This window comes from Eurytemora carolleeae, unplaced genomic scaffold (genome assembly GCF_000591075.1).
Source record: "Eurytemora carolleeae unplaced genomic scaffold, Eaff_2.0 scaffold1360, whole genome shotgun sequence".
Lineage (NCBI taxonomy): Eukaryota > Metazoa > Arthropoda > Copepoda > Calanoida > Temoridae > Eurytemora > Eurytemora carolleeae.
Genome location: NW_019397253.1, coordinates 33353 through 56989, shown reverse-complemented (window position 1 = coordinate 56989; position 23637 = coordinate 33353). Strand labels below are relative to the sequence as shown.

General features: G+C 33.8%; 2 protein-coding genes across 2 annotated transcripts in view; both read right to left on the bottom strand.

Annotated features, from left to right (window-relative positions):
• Nucleotides 1–4309, bottom strand: part of LOC111713053 (aconitate hydratase, mitochondrial-like) — a 10618-nt gene extending 6309 nt beyond the window's left edge. The window contains 8 exon segments of the mRNA XM_023487844.1: nucleotides 176–265; nucleotides 509–578; nucleotides 1473–1514; nucleotides 1817–1870; nucleotides 2384–2476; nucleotides 2753–2816; nucleotides 3808–3914; nucleotides 4200–4309. Of these exon segments, the coding sequence (XP_023343612.1) occupies nucleotides 176–265; nucleotides 509–578; nucleotides 1473–1514; nucleotides 1817–1870; nucleotides 2384–2476; nucleotides 2753–2816; nucleotides 3808–3914; nucleotides 4200–4232 (553 nt within the window). The 5' untranslated portion in view covers nucleotides 4233–4309.
• A 4681-nt stretch (nucleotides 4310–8990) lies between these two features.
• LOC111713050 (protein UBASH3A homolog) lies at nucleotides 8991–22079 on the bottom strand (the record flags this gene model as incomplete). Its single annotated transcript, XM_023487839.1, is given in 15 exon segments — nucleotides 8991–9019; nucleotides 9425–9482; nucleotides 10083–10186; nucleotides 10390–10484; nucleotides 11865–11931; nucleotides 14087–14162; nucleotides 14556–14680; nucleotides 15409–15527; nucleotides 15850–15950; nucleotides 16213–16316; nucleotides 16963–17098; nucleotides 18049–18141; nucleotides 18490–18648; nucleotides 19286–19405; nucleotides 21485–22079. Coding segments are annotated over 15 exon segments (1500 nt in total).
• Between the last annotated feature and the right edge of the window lie 1558 nt (nucleotides 22080–23637).

Genomic DNA, 23637 nt, shown 5'->3' with positions numbered 1-23637 from the left:
GGGGGGGGGGGGGCGCGGGGGTAGGAGTTGCAAATTTAGATTTCATTAGACTAGTTTTCAAAATTGATGAAAGAAACCATACATGTTGTGTCGAAAACATCCCAACATAGTGGGAAGGAAGTATGTTTTAAATAAAATATCCCCCGCACAAACTTGTAGATAACCAAACTTCTACCTGGGAAAGCGTAGTTCTCTAGGATAATCTGATGAATGATACCGGATCCAGGTTTCCAGAATCCAACTCCATACTTAGCTCCAGCAGTAGCTAGATCAATTTAACATTAACATTTTCATTTATACTCCTTCGTTTAATAAAAAAAATAACTTTATATCTGGATAAAATATGAATATCTAACTAAATGACGCCAAGAAATAAAAATTAAATCCTGTGTATGGATCAGAGGTTTATCAATTATTCAAAATTAATTTAAGCTTTTCCGTCTTATTTTTTAGACATATACCGCGGTATAAGAGATTTATAAGGTTAATGTTAATAAATAAAGATTACCTAAGAAATCGTAAACCTCCTTGTTAATATCCTTGGCTCTTGCCAAATCCTTGTTTCCCTCAATCTGAGCCTAGTAAATAGACAAGTTTATAGACAAAAATCTCATGCGATTTGCAAATACTAAACTGCCAGTAGTTTAGACATTGACAACTGATGATTTTCTATTTAGAAAGAAAATTAAAAATTTCGTTAGAATTTTTATTTTGTGTGGAAGACCTTATATCGAAGGTATCTATTATCTATATAATAAAACAAGACATTCGTATATATGTTCCCTTAGCCGAACAAACGGCCGGACCGATTGGGATAAAATTTTTTACGCACAATCATGGGGGGTGTTAAGGGCTAAAAAAATTCGTTTTTTTTCATTTTTTTACGAGCAACGCTGGGCCTTCAGCTAGTTTATGTAAAATAAAGTTTATGGGCACTTCGCACCACCTTTCATGTTCAAAATATGAGCTTTTAACTGTTGCTCTGAAATTTATAATCTTTCTAAAATTTTGACGTTTTTTGGACATAAACAGACAAACAAAAAGTATATATTTACACAAACGCATTTTTATGTAGGATACGTATTTTCCAGTTACAATGATATGATAATGTTTTCTTGGATAATCTTAAGTACTTCAATATGTTTTCTACTAGCCTTGGTGCCCGGCGTTCCCCGTGTTAACCCCGAGGTACCCATGGGTTCCATAAAAAAAATGTCAGCCAAATTGGTTCAGCCGTTTGGCCAGCTAAAGCTAATATATATATACCAACAAATATATGAGCGAAGAGCTTTATTATATAGATTATCCGATTCCATCTCTGACAAGAAAAGGAGTGAATAAAACATACTTTTTCACAAATCTCCTTTCAAGAAAAATCATTTCAGATTAAGAACCATTTGATACCATAAATAATGCTGCATGTTCAATGTTAATTGTTTAACCAATCGAAACAAGTAAAAGCATCTTCATACCTGGATAAGATGGTCACAGTGAATGGTAGAAGGAACAGCAACCTAATATTTTAATTTATCAATATTGTTAGATTTGAATAAATTTAGTTAATAGTCAACTATTATTAAAAATAATCTTCAAGAAAATTTAAGGAATCAATTTCTCCGAAAAATGTTAATTTCTAGAAAATTTTGTTCTGAAAAGGCGTTAACCAAGCTACGAATTTTTACGAAAAGATAAAATAATTATGTTCATAATCTAACATGATTCTGCCAGACAAGGAAAAGTAGTTCCAGATTTATATTTCAATAACAAAAATTAATCAAGACAGAAAATATTTTTTGAATTAATAAATAAAATTTTCCTTTGGTAGACCACTGGAGATAAACTGAAGCATGGCCATCTGAGCAGTAGCATCCTAATACAGAATAACATTAACTAAATGCACCCACTGAATATACTATTCAACTGATTTAGATCTAAAACTAACAGAGGCTGTTTATTTTTAAGTTGATAAGAAGATAAGCTATTAAGCCGTTGCAAGCATCTTTAAGGCATTAGAACGAGCTAAGCTAGTTGGATGAAAGAAATATTTGGAACCACGAATCCAAGGGACAAAATAACAATAAGAGATTAATAAAAACTTCCAAATCTCTTCATGGTTCATAAAGTTTCGGCGAAGTGAAAAAAGAAAAAAAAATTAGATTTTTTAAATCAGTAAATCCAGGAGATAATGTTCAGGTCGTGGATCCAAATCCATTTTTTAATAAAAAGACACAAACCCGGACAAAGGAGGCTACGTTGCGTATTCACTTCATATCTACCAGAAGTTTAATCTTTGAGTACACGTAAAAAGTCATAAGAAATAGGCTCCAGAACCCCCCCCCCTGATGTGTGAAATATACTGTATACAATCTATCTGGTTAACTACCTGCATGGCAACCCTGTCAGGCCTGAGCCTAAGGTAGGATTCTCCTCTAACAATATCCTGATTGGCGGGGTCATCAAGATGAGAGTACAAAACCTAAACAAAAACGTTTAAATAACTCTTGACACTTTTAAGATAAACCATCAAGTGTTTAAGGTAAAATAAAACTTTAAATATTCAAGTAGTTCAATTAGCCATACGCAATTAAACTAATAATTGGATCACTTTTTATTAAATTCGACCTAAAGTCAATTGATTGATTGATTAAAACTTATTATTTTTTGCATTAGGGCCGGGATGAGCACCTAGTATTAAGTTCTCAGGTCATCTTATTTTCAACTTAAAAGATCAGGCTATTATCAATTTATTTACCTTCTCTGAAAGAGTGAGAGGCCTATTTAACCTACCCTTCACAACCTCCAGATTCTTTACCAACCTAGATAGAGTACGTAAAAATCATAAAGAGTTAAAATCTGAAGTTTTAATCAGTACAATGCTTAGGTTACATTTTATTTTCATGCGGATCCTAAATCCACCCTGGAAAAAATGGATCCGGACACGGATCTAGATCGTGAATGTTTCTCGAGATTTACAGATTTTCAATATATAAGAAAAATTTTACGTGAACAGATTTATGCTTAAACTTGATGAAACGTTCAGAGATAAAGAACTTTTTATTTATCTCTCTCTTCTCAACATTTAAAATTTATGTTTTAAGATCAAAAAGTGTTTTTTTTACATTTATTAATTGATTTTTTGCCCATTGATCCAGGAAGTCAACTCGGACTTAAAGCACTTACTCAGCTGAACCCGCGATTTGAAAGCTTTGACTCGAGCCGTTATTTCTTAAACCCAGTTTTAAACCCGAATCTTAGACCCAAGTCTGACTGACGACATATTGTGTCACGTGATTAACAGCTTCAAGATCTTAAGACTTGAGGAGTTAGGCCCAATGAAAATAAAACCGACCTTGGTTGGCCTTAGTGGAGAATAAGGCTCAATGTTGAGTCTAGTTATCATAAAAACCCGGAATGCGCCAATCCCACTACGAAAATCCACCAATACAATATTAAGCCGGTTTTATGAACTCAACTCTGTGGAAAATTGGATGCAACTTACAACTCTAGCCGTGAATAAGTCCCAATGACAGCTTAGATCTAAGTCATATTTTCTTGAATTTTATAAATCGCCGGCTCATAATCATAAACATAATCTCGTAACAAAGCATAATAAAATTGCAATAAAATTCCAATTAAAATGTTGGCGAAAATTGTTGCACTTTAAAATAGCTTAGAACGTAGAAAACAGTTCATTCATGTGAAGGCCAATTAAATGAACTTAATATTAATAGCTAGAATGCATTGAAAAAATAACCAAGTGGGTCTGTCCTAGTGAACGTGTAACATAAACGAGTTTAAACAGCTTACTTCTCGTAAGGCAACTCCGACGTCTTGTCGAACTTTGACATTGCGACACAAGCTATCTTTGTTGTGTGGAGACATCTTGCTTCTCCAACCAGTCTCAAGGTTGACACCTAGAAAATAACAAGAATAAAATTCACCTACAGAATGTGAGTTTGTGGAGGACTAAATTCCAAAGCCTTTCAAGAAAGTGCCAAAAAGCACATAAGACGAGATTTCAACGGACACAAACTGACAAAACATTCTTATCTGGATGCGCTGTTGTCAAGTGCTATATAACACACAAAAAGAGCAAATTTTAATATTTTTACTTAAAGGAAATATAGTTAACTATATCATTATCAATAATTAACCAAATTAAGACAAGAAACAACAAGAAAAATAACAATTTTTACGACCTTTTTGGTGAGGATCTGAGTGATGGTGGCCATTTTGACCGACTGATGATTGAAGAACAATCAGCTGATGAGTGCGCAAACGTAATGCCGCAATATTAAATGGTTGTCAGCTGACATATTGCTTTCCGTGGATTTCTCATCGTCTTCATACTTTCGCAAATTTCAATAATATTTATTTATTTGTATTATTTCCATGAAAAAACTCAGTGGCGTAAATAAGGGGGGTTATTGGGGTTATTTACCCCCCCCCTAGAATCTTTGAGATAATAACCCCTGAACTATTCAGGCCCTAATAGAGAGTTGTTACTTTAAGCTTAAGTTTTTAAAAAAATGTTGATTTTAAAATTGAATCTGTGAAATTTGCGAGAAAATAATTTAAAGTTTTTCATTTTTTCCTGCATCATATAGAATCATTTCATATCTAAGGCCCCCTATGCCGATGCGTACACCCAGGGGGGGGGGGGTGAGGCCCGTACGCCCCTTGTTTCAGGGCATTTTAAAAAGTTTTTTTTTAGACCGATATAAATGAAAAATGGTTAAAAATCCTAAGTTTCAGACAATTCTTCTGATTAAATTTTTTTTCTTGCGGCAATATTTTTTTCATTTTTTTGCACACGAATAATCAATATTTATAATGCAAAAATTGTAAAAAAATATTTAAAAATACAAAAATTGTTATCTATAAGCATCAAAAGACAATTGTCATGTTTTTTTGGAAATTTTGGTCTGACCAATATATGTATAGATAAAAACAATATGCCAATTGTTTGTTTTTACAACAATTTGGTGCAGAATAAACAAGAAAAAATTGAGTCTGGAGAACTACATCGAAATATGCAGCTTTATTTGTATTAATTAACAGAAAATAGGGAAATAAATAACCATACAAATTTCTAGTCCCATTTGAGATAATATTTATTTTTATTTTTTACTCCAATTAATTGTCAGAAAAAAAATTGAATTTCTCTACTGAATAATTGGCGAAGAAATATAAATTTACTAAATATTACAAAATTGTGTTCCAAATTTGGTCGTCCGTAATCAAGCTTTTGAAATATTTTTTAAACTTTTTAAATCATTCAATGTTGAATAGAAGAGAAATTTAAATATAAATAAAAAAAGTTATTCAGAAAATTGTAACATATGATGTTATAACGTAAGCAAAATGTCTGCCCCTTATACGTGGTTTTGACTATATATGATTGATTTACGGATATATCAGCCCTGTATATTTACGGGATAGTAATTTTGAAACCAAATTACACTTCATTTTAGAACATTGAAATTTAAAGTTTTGAAGGTCCAACCTTCCCCGGACCGGGGTCATGAGTTGCCATACACAAACTTGGGCCCAATGGGTTTAACTGTTAAGACGTTTATTTGACACGAACAGGAAATCTCATTATCTCATTATCAATGCAATCTTTATTATTTAGCTAAACTACTAATTCAATGAGTTTCTTGCAATTTGAAGCACATTTCAACGTCCAAACCCCACAAATCAATCATATGATCCCAGCCTAAATATTTAATAACATTAATCTTATATTGTAATTTCAACATATATTTCATAAACTATTTATACATTTTTAACATATTTATTAAATCTTTAAAAACTTCAGTAAACGTTATTTTTAACAATCTTAGATAATACTTTAATTTTGATTTATACCCGCGTGATATAAAAAGCGCGCATTGAATGATAAAAGATAAAAAAAATGTGCCAGGGTGGAAAGCGGGATTTGGAAGAATAAAATTGACGTAAATACTTTCAGAATGTCTTTCCTGGGTTACAATTATAACCACTTTAAAGTCTAGAACAGAAAGGTAGCGTGGTCTAGTGAGATAAATGGTTTAGATAAGTTTTTTTTTTATCGAAGGTCGGCGTGAACATTAAGGAAGATCGTTTTTTAAAGAATTTTTCATATCTAAATGGCTTCAACCGGACTTGTATGGAGCATAAAAATATGAACTTCGAGAAAAAAAATTCTGAAAAATCAATAAGAGTAGTACAAATTTGACCTTTTAAGAGAACATTTTAAAAAAACTACTATTGAAAAAAATTTCTTCAGAACATGCTTTAAGGGAATCTGAAGATCCGCCAAAGGCCGCTGATTACGGTACAATTTATAGTTTGGAATTTTCATAATCGACCTCCCTTACTGTACAGTGTACATTGTGCACATTAGAGTACATAGAAGAACAAGACAAATATTTTATATGTATATAATCTACGAAACTATGCGAGCCATTTAAGCTAGTTATAACTTTTTATTAAAGGAGTAAAATATTTTAAACATCTAAGTCTCCTATTCTGACAATATAATATTGAGCAGCTTAAAAACCAGCTTTTTTGAAGGAAGACTTAAAAGAAAATTTAAAAATTAAAGGAGTACATGTAAATTACATTTTTAAAGAAATGTAGTGAGTGACGTCAGAGGGGATAGAAGGGTACAATTTTAAAAATAAAAATATTATGCACTATTTTCTTTTTTGAGCATCATTATTGGAATAAGCATTTTTCTTTCAATTTTGAATATTTACAATTTTTTACACTGCGTATATGGGGCTGTATGTACTGATGGCCGATGGGTATCGTTTTGAGATCTGTTTTCAACATTATAATGGTTTACGTGTGATCTATAAGATTCTGGGATGTTACACAAATATTTGGCTAAATCCAACTTTAGTTAACTTTGTTTTTTATTATTATGCAAAAGATTTTCTCTGAACAAAGATATTATTTAAAATGATATTTATTTACGATTTATCAATAAAGAAAAGTAAAAAAAGCACTCATCAAAATTACTATTCTGAAAAAATGTTTAAGATTCTTTTTATCGCCTCTCTGAAATGTGAAAAACCTTAAATCTATAAAAACAGGACACTAAACGATACCCAAGTGTAAGCCAAATAAGGTTGGTTGACCTTATTTACAAAGATATTTCAGAGATTTAAGCATCAGATCTTTACAATAATATCAAGACAAGGTAACATTGGTGAGAAAATCCAAAAACGTAACACTAAATAGAATTGAAAAATTAAGAGAAACGATTTTTTCTTTTGAAGTTGTTTTGGGTTTTAGAGATTTAAAAATTTTGTATTGAATGACATTTGGAGAAAATTACTTACTGTTGCTGTATATTTAGAAGGTTACAGAACTACATATCACTGTTTTTAAACTTGAGTTAAATGTCGGGAGAGAAAGACCGTTTTTATGAATCGGTGCATTTTATCTACAGCTAATTACTTGATCCAATAGGAACTCTGAGAGGGTGTGTCACCATCTTTAAAAACAAATTGTAAAAGGTTTGTGAGTAGGCTGTACTTACAATCGTAAAAAAAAGTTCAGGTCTGGAATGGTTAGAGTAAATGTTCATAATTCACGAGAGCATTAAATGTTGATTCCACACGACACGTAAATGACGTTACTAAAAGTAAGTACTAAGAAATTGGCCTCCCTACATTGGAAGCAATGTTATCTAAAAATCACCAAATTAGTCCATCTGGTCTATTCTTTCTCGACCAGCATGGTCCAATCGAACGTTGCGACTGACGTATGTGTAAGGGCAGGGAAAGGTGGAGCGACCAACTTCCACTCCCTTGGAGGCGGAGCCGGAGTTCTTATGGTGGACCGAGACATCAGCGAGACGCTGGAAACACCCCCCGGAGAGGAACGCCCTCCGTACCTTGAAGGTGTGGGGCTGCTGTGCCCGTACATAAGTTCCTCCTCGTCGTTTACCACTTCCTCAACCACTGCCACACTGCAGTACGGTACCTGCAAGAATATTATATTACCGTCCTAATCGGAAAGGGCCGGAATTAATTGACAATTTATCAGATTACTCTACTTTGAAATAGTTTACTGCATTCATTTGTCAATATAATTTTACAAATCTGATTAATCAGAGATGAAGAAACGATAATCACAAAATAGCCCAAGTCCTGCCATTTCCAAACTGTGGTCTGCCTTTTTTGTGCTTTTAATATTTCCGGAGAAGTGTATGACCTCATTAAAATTCAGAAATTTTCGTTTTATCAAATAAAATGAAATCTAACCAAAATTCTTAATTCATGTATTTTAGCAAAATTTGTTGCTCATAACAAGCTCATCAAAGGGACATTGGACAATATAAAATCCACCGCCCCGCCCCCCCATTTAAGCGACTGTGGACATAATTCAAAGTTACCCTCCATTTAAAGAGGGCCATGCCCGATGGTACCAATTAATTTATTAAACCTTTATCTGACCAATTATATAGAAGCTATGGCCATTCTTCCATTTTCAAGTGTGTAATTCATACAATTTTTTCAAACATTTTTGTAGACTTTTATAGAGAAACCATACGTAAAAATAACCAATCTTTTAAAGAGAAATAATGGATGTCTCATTCATTCTGCATCAGACTTAGCTTTTACTGTTTAGTGCGGTGCATCGGACATACCGCTCTATAAATGGAGGCTTATTTAAAATTACTTCTCCAGTCCCTTGAATACCCGTCACTATCAAGCATGGGTGTATATTTTCCTAAAAAATAAGTTCCCCCCCCTCCCCTCTCATTTTAGAAAATCATTAATTTTCCCCAGAAGTTCTGTATGAATTTTTTAGATGTTTCTCGCTGAATTTGAGAAAATATATGATTTTTTGGGTAAAATGTTTCAAAAAATGAAACAACTTGCCTTGTGATTTCCCATTTTTAATTTTTCTCCCATTCATCAAACCCCCCCCCCCNTTGTAGCTAGCATCTAGAGTATTAACTAATATACGCCTTGTAGCTTGCATCTAGAGTATTAACTAATATACGCCTTGAAGCTGGCATCTAGAGTATAAACACATTTGTTGAAAATCAAATAAATTTCAAATAACCTTCCATGCTCGATTCACAACGGTGCCATATCAATCTTTATCTTAAAATGTGTGGAAAGTGTGTCTCTGCTTCGTGAAATCCGCAAGTCACTGGGAAAACCAAAATTACAGGGGGCATTAGTTCCAAAACTAACACTTGGCCCTTTTCTAACACTGTGTCTGCTTCAAATAGTATCTATGTCAATAAAATCTGCCACAAAAAAATATCATAGTCCCTAATTTCTGACACAAATAGTATATAGGTCCATAATATCCATCACAAAAGATCTGGATCCGGTCATAAACATTCCAGTGCGGATCCAGAATCCGGATCCGGATCAAAGTTAAAAGGATCCTAACCAATGTATTCGACACTTACCAATATTGAACCCGGCCTCAAGCAGTTCTTCTTCGGTCATCCAATCCGGCATTCCGTCCTAAAAATACAAATCGGTTATAATCCAGTTACAGTTCTCATAATCTATCTACTAAAGTTTTTATCTCATATAAAGCCAACCAAACGGCTGGACCGATTGGGTTGACATTTTTGTGCAAAGCAAAGCCAAGACCTTTTCAACCAGTATTATCTACACTTGCGTCCCTGTTTGGCATTTAGAGCCTGGATTAATAGCTTGGTTTGATAGCTACATAGATTAAGCCCAGTGATACTGGCATTGATAGTTAGCGGGATTGTAACTGTGTAGATCATATACTGGTTAAGTTTTATAGCGGACGGGTTGGACCTGGATAGATATGTTTCGAGAAATTTTTATGGAGTAGGTGTTTACTACNATCAATCCACCAATCCATCAATCCATCAATCCATCAATCCATCAATCCATCAATCTATCAATCGATCTAACTACCCATCTATCCATCAATCCATCAAACCATCAATCCATCAATCTATCAATCCATTAATCTATTAATCTATTGACCTATTAATCCATCCATCAATCCATCTATCCATCAATCCATCAATCCATCAATCAATCAATCCATCTATCCATCAATCCATCAGTTGAATAAATTGATAAATTACCAATTGAATAATTCCTGAATACCTGAAAGTTCCCTACAGCAGTAAGAGGGCAGTCTCTACTAAACCCATCAGGACCTTTCCTCCTTTGTGGAACACTCTCTGTAAGAATTAAGTTTTAAAATTTGAATAACTACTTCTTCTTCTGGTATTTACGAGTTAACATTTTTAAAATATCAATTTTTCAAGTAAATTTTTTGAAGGAAAATTATTTTCGAGAATAGTAGGAATACAATTTTTTGGGGGAATAATCTTCAGACAAAACTTTAAAATATTTGGATAATAAACTGTGATCCAAGATTTACCTGGCATATTTAAATCCTTTCTCTGATAGGAACCGTCCTGAGTAAAGGAGTAGGGAATCCAAGATCCGAAGGTAAAATCTACTCTCTCTCCATGCCTTAAAAGTATTATTATCAATATATCACATCCTTCATTTGGGGCCTCATATACAACATGTAAAATCTGTGCTAAGATGACCCACAATGTGATGGTTGGCTACTAGCGCGCCGGTCAGAATGAGCCAATGTATATTTTGACCTCAGAAATGAATTCCTCGCGCTCAATTACCTATAAATAGACAGACAAACAACATGAAAAATCTATGCTAAGATGACCCATTTTGTAATGGTTGGCTCCTAGCGCGCTGGTAAGAATGCGCCAATGTATATTTCCAAAGCGCAGCGAGGGATGTTTTGTAGACAAAATTGGTCGAGGGAACCCGTGGTTAAGTAAAATTTGTAATTTCCCGAAAAAGTAGTTATACACAATTTTATCGTCTTTTGAGATGAAATTGCGCAAATTTTTTCACAAAAACTTCCCAGAGCGGGTCGTTATTTTACTTCATTGTCCCAAGGGACGTAAAGTAACTTAACGTCCCATAGGTCGGAAATGATGCTCATAGGCGGTAAAATACATAAATACAACTAACCAAGCCTGGACAATAAGTGGGGGTTATCAAGATAAATGTATTTAGATTTTGAACGATATATATGTTTGAAAAGATTTGATAAAATTGGACAAGATTTAGTGTAAAGCAAGTAAATAGAATTTTCTCAGAAAATGACTTTTGGAATGAATAACGAGTCTAAGAAGTAACTCATGCAAATATATATGGAGCAGAATTCATATATATATTTATATATATATGGAGCAGAATTTGAGCATAGATTTATATTATGAAGGATAATCCAAAACGCCGAGAAATTGAAGAGCATTAAACCAAGATACTGATTTTAAGAATATTTTACCTGGCAATAAATAGCTTCCTAGGACCATATGCTATGTATATTTTGACCTCAGAAATGAATTCCTCGCGCTCAATTACCTATAAATAGACAGACAAACAACATGAAAAATCTATGCTAAGATGACCCATATTGTAATGGTTGGCTCCTAGCGCGCTGGTAAGAATGCTCCAATGTATATTTTCAAAGCGCAGCGAGGGATGTTTTGTAGACAAAATTGGTCTAGGGAACCCGTGGTTAAGTAAAATTTTTAATTTTCAGAAAAAGTAGTTATACACAATTTTATCGTCTTTTGAGATGAAATTGCGCAAATTCATCTCGGTCGGTTATGATTATCAAGATACATGTATTTAGATTTTGAACGGTATATATGTTTAAAAAGATTTGATAAAATCGGACAAGATTTAGTGTAAAGCAAGTAAATAGAATTTTCTCAGAAATTATTTGTAATTCATATATATATGGAGCAGAATCCAAAACGCCGAGAAATTGAAGAGCATTAAACCAAGATACTGATTTTAAGAATATTTTACCTGGCAATAAATAGCTTCCTAGGACCATATGCAAGTGTTGGAGTAGTACTGCTTACTTCATCATCACCTACAAATCATAACAACTAGTTAAGGTTAAAAATGTTTTTTTAAATCAATGTTTCTCTCAACTTTTTTGTGAATTAGGTATTTTTTATGAGAAGTTACACAAGAAAAAAATAATGCAAGTTGGTCGTATTTTAAAATGTTCTAATTCTTTTATTCCATGGAGGAGGAATACACCATTTGACAAAAAAAAATTGATTCTTTTCAAACTTAAAATTCTAGTTATTTAAGTTTTGTTAGCGAACATGCTATCTAAACTTTCAATTTTAAATCTACGTCAAAAACTTTGATACATTTTGAAATCTCATAAAATTTGCAATAACTTTGCAAAAAAATTCAAATATTCCGCAAAATTTTGACACTTCCCCCCCACACAAAAAAAAATCTCAAAAACCACGTCGGACCCCAAATTTCAATACCAAGTCTTCGATTTCTGAAAACAAATATATGCATTGGTTGAACCCATTTAACAAGATAGAAAGTTTATCTCCATGCATTGAGGATCTTAAAGGGGTCAAAATTCAAAAATCCAATTTTGAGACCCAAAATTTTGAAAAAAGTGTTATTTTCTCAACTATATCAATATGGGTATAATTTTTAGCACAATTAAACAAGGATTGCCAAAATGATTGAACCGAAAATGATTTTTTTCTCTAAAATGGAGCATGATTTTTTTTAAACCACATAATTTATAGAAAAAATTAAACATGGCTATCATTCTACCTCAGTTTAACAAGGAATATCTTAGTCATTTATTCAATTATTTCTGATACATTACATTTAGATGATATTTGTACGTAAATATATCTAGGAATTATAGAATGACAGAATGTTGTTTTAAAAAGTTGGTAGGGTTTGTTTATAACATATTTTAAAACTGTAAATATTACAGAAATATCACAAAATTGGTTAAGATTTGTAATGAAATTAAATCTATAATTTCTTGATAATATCATTATCCATTGAAGATATCCTTTTGACTTGGATGCTCTTATGGTTTCTTAATATCGGAATAAAAGCATGAAGTTTACAAGTTCCAGATATAGTTTTAGAATTTGCAAATCGATCATGCAGTGAAACATGAATCTTTGGTTTGTCAAAAAAGAACACTTGCATATTGGGCCGATTATCGTTTGCCCCCCAAAAAAATCTTTAGCTGTTAAGATCATGCCGCTATAGGGCTGTTGCAAACTGTAGTATGCTGCTTCCCTCTTTATAGTTTCACCAATTCCATCATATAGGGTCCTTTACAGTGTGATGTGGCAAAAAAAATACCACTGAGCTTCTATGCCAGAATCTTCGTAATGATGTGCTAGATTAATACAGGAATTGATGGTACCTTCTGTATCTATTAGGAATATCAAGAAAAAAGCCCCCCCTAGTTGGGGAACCCAGGCCCTGTATTTGAATGTTCTACCGTATCTGAATATTCTACCTGGCCCTGTATTTAAATGTTCTACCGTATCTGAATATTCTACCTGGCCCTGTATTTGAATATTCTACCGTATCTGAATATTCTACCTGGCCCTGTATTTGAATGTTCTACCGTATCTGAATATTCTACCTGGCCCTGTATTTGAATGTTCTACCGTATCTGAATATTCTACCTGGCCCTGTATTTAAATGTTCTACCGTATCTGAATATTCTACCGTATCTGAATATTCTACATGATCCTGTATTTAAATGTTCTATTGTATCTAAATATTCTACATGTATCTGAATGTTCTACCTGTATCTGAATATTCTACCTGTATAGTATCTGAATATTCTACCTGTATCTGAATATTCTACCTGGACCTGTATTTAAATGTTCTACCGTATCTGAATATTCTACCTGGCCCTATATTTGAATGTTCTACCGTATCTGAATATTCTACCTGGCCCTGTATTTGAATGTTCTACTATATCTGAATATTCTACCTGGCCCTGTATTTAAATGTTCTACCGTATCTGAATATTCTACATGGTCCTGTATTTAAATGTTCTTCTGTATCTGAATATTCTACATGTATCTGAATATTCTACCTATATCTGAATATTCTACCTTTATCTGAATATTTTACCTGTATCTGAATATTCTACCTGTATCTGAATATTCTACCTGTATCTGAATATTCCACCTGTATCTGAATATTCTACCTGTATCTGAATATCCTACCTGTATCTGAATGTGATGATGCTTCCTGGGAAGAATCACAAACTCCTGCAGGGGATTCACGACCAGGCTTACACACCTGCAGTAAGGTAAATGACAATGAAGAGACGGGAGGAAGGTAGTCTTTCTTCTTTGAAAAAAAAATCACAACAGTTGTTTTTTAACTGACTTAAAAAAGTAGGATTCTTGAAACTATGATTTCAAAATTTCGCTGCTGATGGCATTTCTAAAATGCAGAAAGGCTTTTTTTGGTTTTTAAAAATTACAAAAGAAATATAGCATTACCTTCCAAATTCAATTTGTTAATTTATACAAAAATTGACAAAATCTGAACAAAATTCACAATTCTCCGGAAATTAAAATTTGAAAAGCATGATACAGAGTAGATTTTTATTCCATGCAATGCAGGAAAATTATTTAGGATTACTGAAATTTCTTGATTATAAATATTTAAAGACAAAAGATGTCTTACCTTTGCATAAATATTCTCTAATTCTACATCAACCGTTCTTGAATCACATTCTTGAGCAAGGACAAGACGGTCAACTGAGCTGGAGATGTTTTCATCCCTACTCTCAGTTACAGCCTTAAGGTCACCTGGACATTGGAGTAAAGTTAACAAGTATTGAAAGGGAGTGACTGGCTAGACATGGTAGTTGAGCTGAAAGTGCAGTATTGTAGAGAAAAAAACTTACGGATTCATTTCATACCAAGGAGACATTTTTGCGGTGAACAATTTTAAAATAAGAGCATAAAGTCGTCTGTAATATTTCACCAGTTTTTTCAGTCATCAGAAGACACGTTTTGTTACAATTATTAAAAATGTCTCAGTGGTATCAAATGAAAAGTTTTGCTCTGTATTACTGCACGTTCAGCTCAACTACCATGTCCAGTCGGTCTCTCCCTTTTATCTTTTTAAAAGAATAAAACATTTTTTAGACCATTATTAAATAAATTGATATTTTGGCAAAATTTTCACAAGACGAAACCAATGCTTAGGCCTGGATTCCACTTATTTCCGCGTTTTCTCGCAGATCCGGAACCAGGAAGTGAAAATGTTTTGGATCTAATGGATCCGGATCCTAAGCATCAGATGAAAAATTATGTATTGTAGCGACCAGAAATCGTCTTTTATATGGAAAGAGGAAATGCAGGAACAAGAAAACATAAATCTGCAACCCAGTAGGAAGTAGTTTTTAAACTTGTATTGTATAGAGATGTGCTCTATATTTATATAAATAAATATATTTCTTAAACTTTTCTGAGCTGTGTTAGAAATATACTTGGGGAGTTCAATATAATTTAATAATTGGATTTTCTGTTACCGGGTATTAAAGGAAGCAAGGAGTGAAGAGTCCATACATTTGTTTCAGCCGTTCTCTCCACATAATTAGTTGGTAGATATCCAGTACTTCCTGTCAACCAGGATATACCTATCACCCACCTAGTTCATATATATACATTAGGGGTGTGAAATTTAGTGAAACTTTTCTAAAATCAATTTACAGAAGCAAAATAGTATTCCACTTGGAATTCTAAGGCATGTTTATGAAATACATTTTTCACAAAATTCAAAAATGTGCCCCTCAAATGGGGTTTAATGATAAAAAATTACTAGAGTAATTTATATGTATTAACTACTTCGTTGTCGGACCCATTATAAAAAAATAACAAAAAGAATAGAACCTTCGATTGTTTTCTTTTTAATGTCTGAATGGTTTAAGTACTGTAACGTTTATTTATTTAATGATCTTGAAAATGTTTACCCATCAAAGGTTTTAGTCATCTCCTCCGCAGATACAAAAATAAAATCTCCAATTACAAGTTCTAGTTCATCTGGTTCTCGCGGAACATGCGCGTACAACACCTTCATGAAAATACTTATTTTTAAAATCTTAAATAATTAAATAGTTCAAATCTGAATTTTTAAAACAAAAACACAAAAACATTTCAGCAAAAAAAATCTTAAATAGCCCATTTTTCTAAACATTTATATATATATTTTTAGGTGTTTTTGTCCATTATGATAATTCACATTATAATAAGGATAATTTAATGCAATTGATATGATCGAATTGGACTCCTCCGATCAAATATTTCATATAGCAGGGGTATATATTTTATTCTACCTTATATACATCAGATCCTGCGGTTTTATTGTCATAGGAATATAATCGGAGTTGCCAACCAGAGTCTGCAGTAGGAGATATATTTTCAGCTAGCTCCTCCAAACCTAGAGAATTAGAATATAATCTAGTCTGCAGTAGGAGATATATCTTCAGCTGGTTCCTCCAAACCTAGTGATAAAGAATATATTCTAGTCTGCAGTAGGAGATATATTTTCAGCTAGCTCCTCCAAACCTAGAGATATAGAATACAATCTTTTCTGCATTAGGAGATATATTTTCAGCTAGCTCCTCCAAACCTAGAGATAAAGAATATAATCTAGTCTGCAGTAGGAGATATATCTTCAGCTTGCTCCTCTAAACCTAGAGATATAGAATATACTGCTGAATAAAGCTCACAGACTATAGGATGGCCATTCTAGGTAATTAAAATAAGAGAGCAACAACTGAAAGGGTTAATAATAGTAGAATTTCAATATAAATTCATAAAGTTAAAAGCCAAAAGGTTTTGTGCCGGGATGCTAGATGGGTCGATCTGCTGAACAATCCAGAGATGATTTCAAGGATCGACATAGCGAGGAAAGCTGAAGCGAGAAATTACCCCAGAAGAAATTCTGCGTCGGATCATTTTTCGAAATGTTTCCCGTTAAAACCATTAAAAAACTGCAAAATACAATCAATACGTACTCAGTACTGAGCAAAATATAGGTTTCACGGAAGGGGATTGTATTTTAAGAAAAGTATTCCCTTTACCTGAAAAATGTGCAGGTTGGAACTGGTAGGCCAGGGTTAAATGATAAGATTTAAGAATAGGATCAGCTTTCAATTCAAGCAGTCTAATCTCCTCGCAGAGCTCGGTCGACAGCTGTTTCAAGATTAACTCGTCTTCCTAAAATATAACAAAAATTGACCTGCAGTTTTTAGGATTTTTTGGTAATTTTTTCGAAGAAACAAAACATAAAACTTTAGCTAGACTTGTTGCCCCGATTTAATAACTTGATGATAGCTTCCCCATATTTAAAGCAGTAATAAATATTGCACTAAAAATTTAACTATTTCAGGATTTTATCCTTCTTATCCTAATTCTAAACACATACATGAAAATTATATTTGTTGCTTTAATCGTATTCAGGCATGCTTTACGTAACAAGAAGATTCATTGTCTTTAATTTTTGTATTTTCGATTTAACAGAATAATTTGAACTGATAAAATAAAATTATAAAATCATAGACAATTTAAAAACAAAGGAAGCTAAAACATTATTAGCAAGTTCTTTATTTCTGAACAGTTGGTTTTCACGAGCAAATGCTCAATGACTTTAAAAGAAGTGATCAGTCAGGCTAGGTCTAGGTGAGCTGTTAGCGTACCATTTTACAATAAAATATAAGGATTCGCATAATAAGAACGAAAAAAAACATTGATACACTGTTTACCCGATATATTCGTTGGAGTGCTCTAGGACGTGGCGTCGTTAACTGAGAACAAGTCATTTGTTTAAGGAAAAAAACGGTACTTCCTGTTAACTATGCCATCGCCCCAAAAAGTTAATAGCGATAAACTGCCCTTCGCTAATGACCTAATTTTTAACGATTATTAACGTTAAAAGGATCAATTTCACTAGCATGGATCCGGATTTTTTGGTACGCTTTGAAAAAATGGATCCAAATCCGGATCCCAATCCCGGTCAAAAACATTTATTTAATATTCAATAATTATTTATGCAAAAAAGCGCTTATTGTCTGCTAAAAGTTTAAATAATTTCGGATTCGAAGTTAAAGAACAAAAAGCTTTTTCTTTAAATTTATTGTTGATATTTGAGTTTAGAAAATATGACTTACTTTTTGTACGAAGAGACCGAAAAAGTTTGGCGACATATATCGTTCAAGGTTTAATTTTGTTTGTGCAAGCTGACCCCGCAAGCTATCAGAAACCTAGAGATAAATATTGAAGACGTATATTCTGAGTTGGGAACTGTTAAATGAGCGGGGATAGAACTCTCCGTACAGCTGTAGAGATTTTTCATCTCATCCGTTTAAAAGTTTTCATCAGCCATGGTGAGTACTGAGTATTGAGTAAGATAATACACCAAAAAGGCTAGACAGATATTTCCTGGTATTTTTATTTTTGTCCGAAGCGAAACATTAAAAAAAAGTTTTTCAGGAAATTAGCCTGATTTTTAGGAGGAAACTTAAATTCTTGGTTATAAACTATCAACGCCTATTTTTAATTTTTCCAACATCGAAAATCTCTCAAAACTAAATATTTTTGTAAATAAATACCTTAGAGATGGCGTGCATGAGAGCCTCCACCTGTGAGTCCGGACATGTAAAGGATGAGGAGAGAGTAATGTGAGGAAAGGAATTATGAGCTCCGTTCCAACCCATCAAATGACGAGATTTCTCCCAGAAAAGGCTCAACTCCTCCTTCAGTTCACCAACCTACACAATTATCAAATAACTAGCTGAAGGGCCCGGCATTGCCCCCTTGAAAAAAACACCCCCGCCCACCCAGGAGTGTCCACAAAAATTTCAGCCCATTCGGTCCTGCCGTTTGGCCAGCTATAGGCAACAGATTCATATGCACGAATGTCTTGTTTTATTATGTAGATTACTAGCTGAAGGGCCCGGCGTTGCCCGGGGGAAAAAATTTAAATAAAAAATGACGAAAAAAAAGTTTTTTAGTCCATAAGATCCCAATTCAGCCCAATCGGTCCAACAGTTTGGCCGGCTATAAGCAACATATATAAATACGAATGTCTTGTTTTATTGTATAGATTATATTTTACCGGGGTATATTTTTTCTTGGAAAATCTTTATTTCCCTACCCCCGCCCTTTGAAAATCATACTTTTTCGTTTTCCTAACTTAAAAATAATCAATTTTTTTATATAAGATGATGGATATCTCAACCTCATCCAGTCTTGATCAGACAAAGCTTTTGTAAATCGAACATGTCTCTATGTAAATGAGGAGTCCTTTGAAATTACGTCTACAGACACATTAGGCAATACGTAAAAGAAATATACGGCTTCTTTGAAAAAAAAACATAACGATATTTCTGATAAAAAAAGTAATACCGGGCAGAGATAAATGATGAAATCTCTCGGAGAATCTTCATCAATTCCAGGATCTTTCACGTGGGCCAGTAACCAATCTGCAGCCAGGCTAGCCCCACGGTGTCCAGTAGCAACCAGGGCCTAAATATTGTTGGTAAACAAGGTTTACACTTTACAGCAACCATGCAGCCAGGCTAGCCCAGTGGTGTCCAGTAGCAGCTAGGGCCTAAATATTGTTGGTAAACAAGGTGTACACTGTACAGCAACCCTGCAGCCAGGCTAGCCCCACGGTGTCCAGTAGCAACCAGGGCCTAAATATTGTTGGTAAACAATGTGTACACTGTACAGCAACCCTGCAGCCAGGCTAGCCCCACGGTGTCCAGTAGCAACCAGGGCCTAAATATTGTTGGTAAACAAGGTGTACACTGTACAACAACCCTGCAGCCAGGCTAGCCCCACGGTGTTCAGTATCAACCAGGGCCTAAATATTGTTGGTAAACTAGGTGTAAACTATACAGCAACCCTGCAGCCAGGCTAGCCCCACGGTGTCAAGTAGCGACCAGGGCCTAAATATTGTTGGTAAACAAGGTGTAAACTGTACAGCAACCCTGCAGCCAGGTTGGCCCAGCGGTGTCCAGTAGAAGCTAGGGCCTAAATATTGTTGGTAAACAAGGTGTACAGTGTACACTGTACAGCAACCCTGCAACCAAGATAACCCTAAGGTGTCCAGTAGCAAACAGGGCCTAAATATAGTTGGTGAACAAGAATTAAACTGTACAGCAACCCTGCAGTCAGGCTAGCCCAGCGGTGTCCAGTAGTAGCTAGGGCCTAAATATTGTTGGTAAACAAGGTGTAAACTGTACAGCAACCCTGCAGCCAGGCTAGCTCCACGGTGTCCAGCAATGTAATAACTATTTGTTAATTTATAAAAATGTATCTATCTGTAAAACTTGGGAGGACCAGCCAATCAAAACAACCAGAAATGGTTAGGCTGTAGCCCTGACTAGTGATTGTTTAGTTATAAATAGTAATATTAAAATTGTATTTTTTGTGATGATAGCCGAAATATATATCTATCTATCTAACCAGGCCTAAATATTGTTTGTAAACAAGGTGTACTGCAACCCTACAACCAGGACAGTCCTACGATGTCATTAACAACCACAGCCTAAATATTGTTAGTGAACAGTTTATTAACTGTACAGCTGTAATAAATATAGGATAACTCGATATTCTGTAAACCTGCAGTACGTTGTACATTATTTACTATCTGTGTTTGTAAACTTTTACATAAAACCCATTATTCATTTGAACTGCATTTCAAAAAATACGTAGCAGGATTAGCTTAATCATGTGATATAGATAATGATGTACATCTTAACTGCACATATTTCAACTGTGCTATAATACGCAACATGATTGCCTTAATAAATAAAGTCTATTAACTTAACTTGTAGACGTAATATATAAACCTCAAATACACTAGTTAATTTAGAATCTCTGCTTTGATGCAGTGTTGATAGTAATTTTCGTCCTCCTTGAAACATACGGGCTGAGATCTTGCCTTGAGAGTGGCATTGATCGATTAAGAGCTTGTTTGATAGCTACGTGTTTTGACATTGATCACTGAAGAGTTTGAGTCCTGGTTGACATCTATAGTTGACAGGTTGTACCTGGATATTTACTTGTTCGAGAAACTGTTATGGATTAGACATATACTACACAGCAACCCTGCAACCAGGATAGTGTCCAGTAACAACCAGGTTTAAAAATATTGTTAGGAAATAAGGTGTGCTGCAACCCTGCAACAAGGCTAATCCCAAGGTGTCCAGTAGCTACTAAGGGCTTAAAATTGCTCGTAAATAAGTTGTGAACTGTACAGCAACCCAGCACCCAGGATAGCCCCACAGTGTCCAGTATCAACCAAGGCCTAAATGTTGTTGGTGAATTAGTTGTATACTGCACAGCAGCCCAACCCTGCAACCAGATAGCTCCACGATGCAGCAACCAGGTCCAGTATATTATTAGTAAACAAGGTGTACACTATAACAGTACAGTGCACAGCAAACCCATGCAACCAAGCTAGCCTAAAGGTATTAAGTAGCAACCAGGGCTTAAATAATTGTTGGTAAATTATTTTTTCTACAATGAAGAATACACGTTTTAAAATGGATTGTATACCAAATTAAGAATTTTTTTCAATTTTAATTCTATGTTTACCTTCTCTGCCCGTTGTTTACTAAACCCCATCTGTAGAAGTGTATCAAGGGGCGTCAGATACTGACTAGTTATTATAGTAGGGGTTGGGTTCTTCCGAGGGGGTAGGGTCGCCATACTTTTACGATCTTCTTTAAATCATTATTTACAACTGAAACATAAACAATGTTTATGACAAAAATTCCAACTTTATCATCATTCTAAAAGCATGGTGGTTATTAATGCATATAATCAAGAATTGGCCTGATTGACGATTTCAAGGAAAATTGCTCCGCTTCCTTAACCCTAAACAGGCTGGGGGGGGGGCGTTTGGCGCCCCCCTTGTCGTTTTTTTCCTAGTACTCACATTTTTGACACTATTACCGTGAAATTTGTTGACTTTAAATAAATAGTAATTTAAAGAATTTTTTGTTAAAAAAAATATTTTTTTAAAATTTATATAGGGTAAAGCACAGGGCGGAAAAAAGTCCGGTCTGTGAAAAAACTCAAATCAACTTCTAGTTAGAATATACTCCCCTGTATTCACGGATTAGCTTTTATCAAACAAATCAGAGATATGGTTGGTGTCCATGGAGTCGTTAAAGGACAATAATAAATACTAAATAGCGTTAAAGGATTTTATAAGGTTCAACATGTTCCAAAATCAAAAATAAAATTACGTACATGATGTGTTTAAAAAATGTGTATTATACTGCATTTTATGTTCATGCAATATGAGATGTTTACCATCAGATTGACCTTTAGCGCGGTTTCTGTAAAATTGTAAATATAATTTACAGTCTTTACTCTGTATTCCACTCTCAGCGTGTTAATTACCAGATATATGTTTATTAATTTACTACGCGTTTTGTATTTTCGTCTCAAGTAAACTGAACAGCAAATCAGCTGACTGAGAAAGTGGCAGGTAACTATTATCTATCTATCTATTTACATATCTAACTTAAAAAAATTTTATGCCCGTAAAAGTTCAAGAAAAGCTGAAGTATGAAAATCTTCAGTTTTCTAAAAACCTAAAATTCAAAGATATTTATGAAATAATTCCAAGTTGTCTCAATATCTTTACTTTTTGCAGAAAGATAGTTCACTAGAATCATTAATCTAATAAAAGAAGGGAAAATAATATGTTTATCAAAATACAAAAAAAAAATATGCCACACCTATCATTTCATAAGACTGGGTAAAATAAAAATTTCCTTGATTAATTTATTTGAGAAACCAATTTTTCTTTAATTTGAAGAATGAAAAATACTTTACATTGCACATAATATTGGTAACAAAATAACCCTTTTCCTTCTTTCTTTCATTTTTTGTTTTTAATCTAATAATTTTGTTCTTTTTTGTCTCAGATAATTTGCCCCTCTTATGTCCCCCGTGCTATGGACCTTATAGACATGTGCCCCCACCCCGTAAAAAGAAAAAAATCTTATAAGCTCGCCTCTCCCTTAACAAATTCATGAATTCGCACGCCTCTGACCGTATTTTAGACCCCTAAGAAGAGAATTAACCAAAAGAAGGAATGAAAAAGGATTGAATTAGGCAAAAATTAGGGAAAATATGCCAAAATCTTATTCTTTTTAGGTTTACATAATATCATATGTAATAATTGTTTTTTTTTCTGTACATTTTTTAAAATGACACAATAAAACATAGAAAAGCATTTTCCCCGCATTTCACCGTTTTTATTGAAAAAATATAGGCTTTCCTGATTTTATCTTCTTATTTAAAGTTTTTCTGTTCAAACTTTCGTTCGACATCTTAATTGTGATTAATTTTCTGGCCTTAAATAAAAATGCGCCAAAAAAATGTCTCACAATCTATGTTTAAGCTTGACCTAAAAATTAATTCACTATTGCTGAAGAAGATTTCATCACATTCATATACAGGGTGTCCCACGAAACATGACAGTATGCAGGACGACTTGAATGTCGTCTTGATTTTTGATATAATTTGCTGCGTTTATTTGTCAACCTAATTTTAGAAGTAAATTTCTAGAGATAATAATCACAAAATTTCCCTTGTCCTGCCATTTCCAAAATGTGGTCTGCCTTTTTTGTGCTTTCAATATTGCCCGAGATATGAAGAATTTCGTTCAGATTTCGACAATTTTGCTTTTATTTAACAAAATTGAAATCTGAACCAAACTCTTTATATCTCCG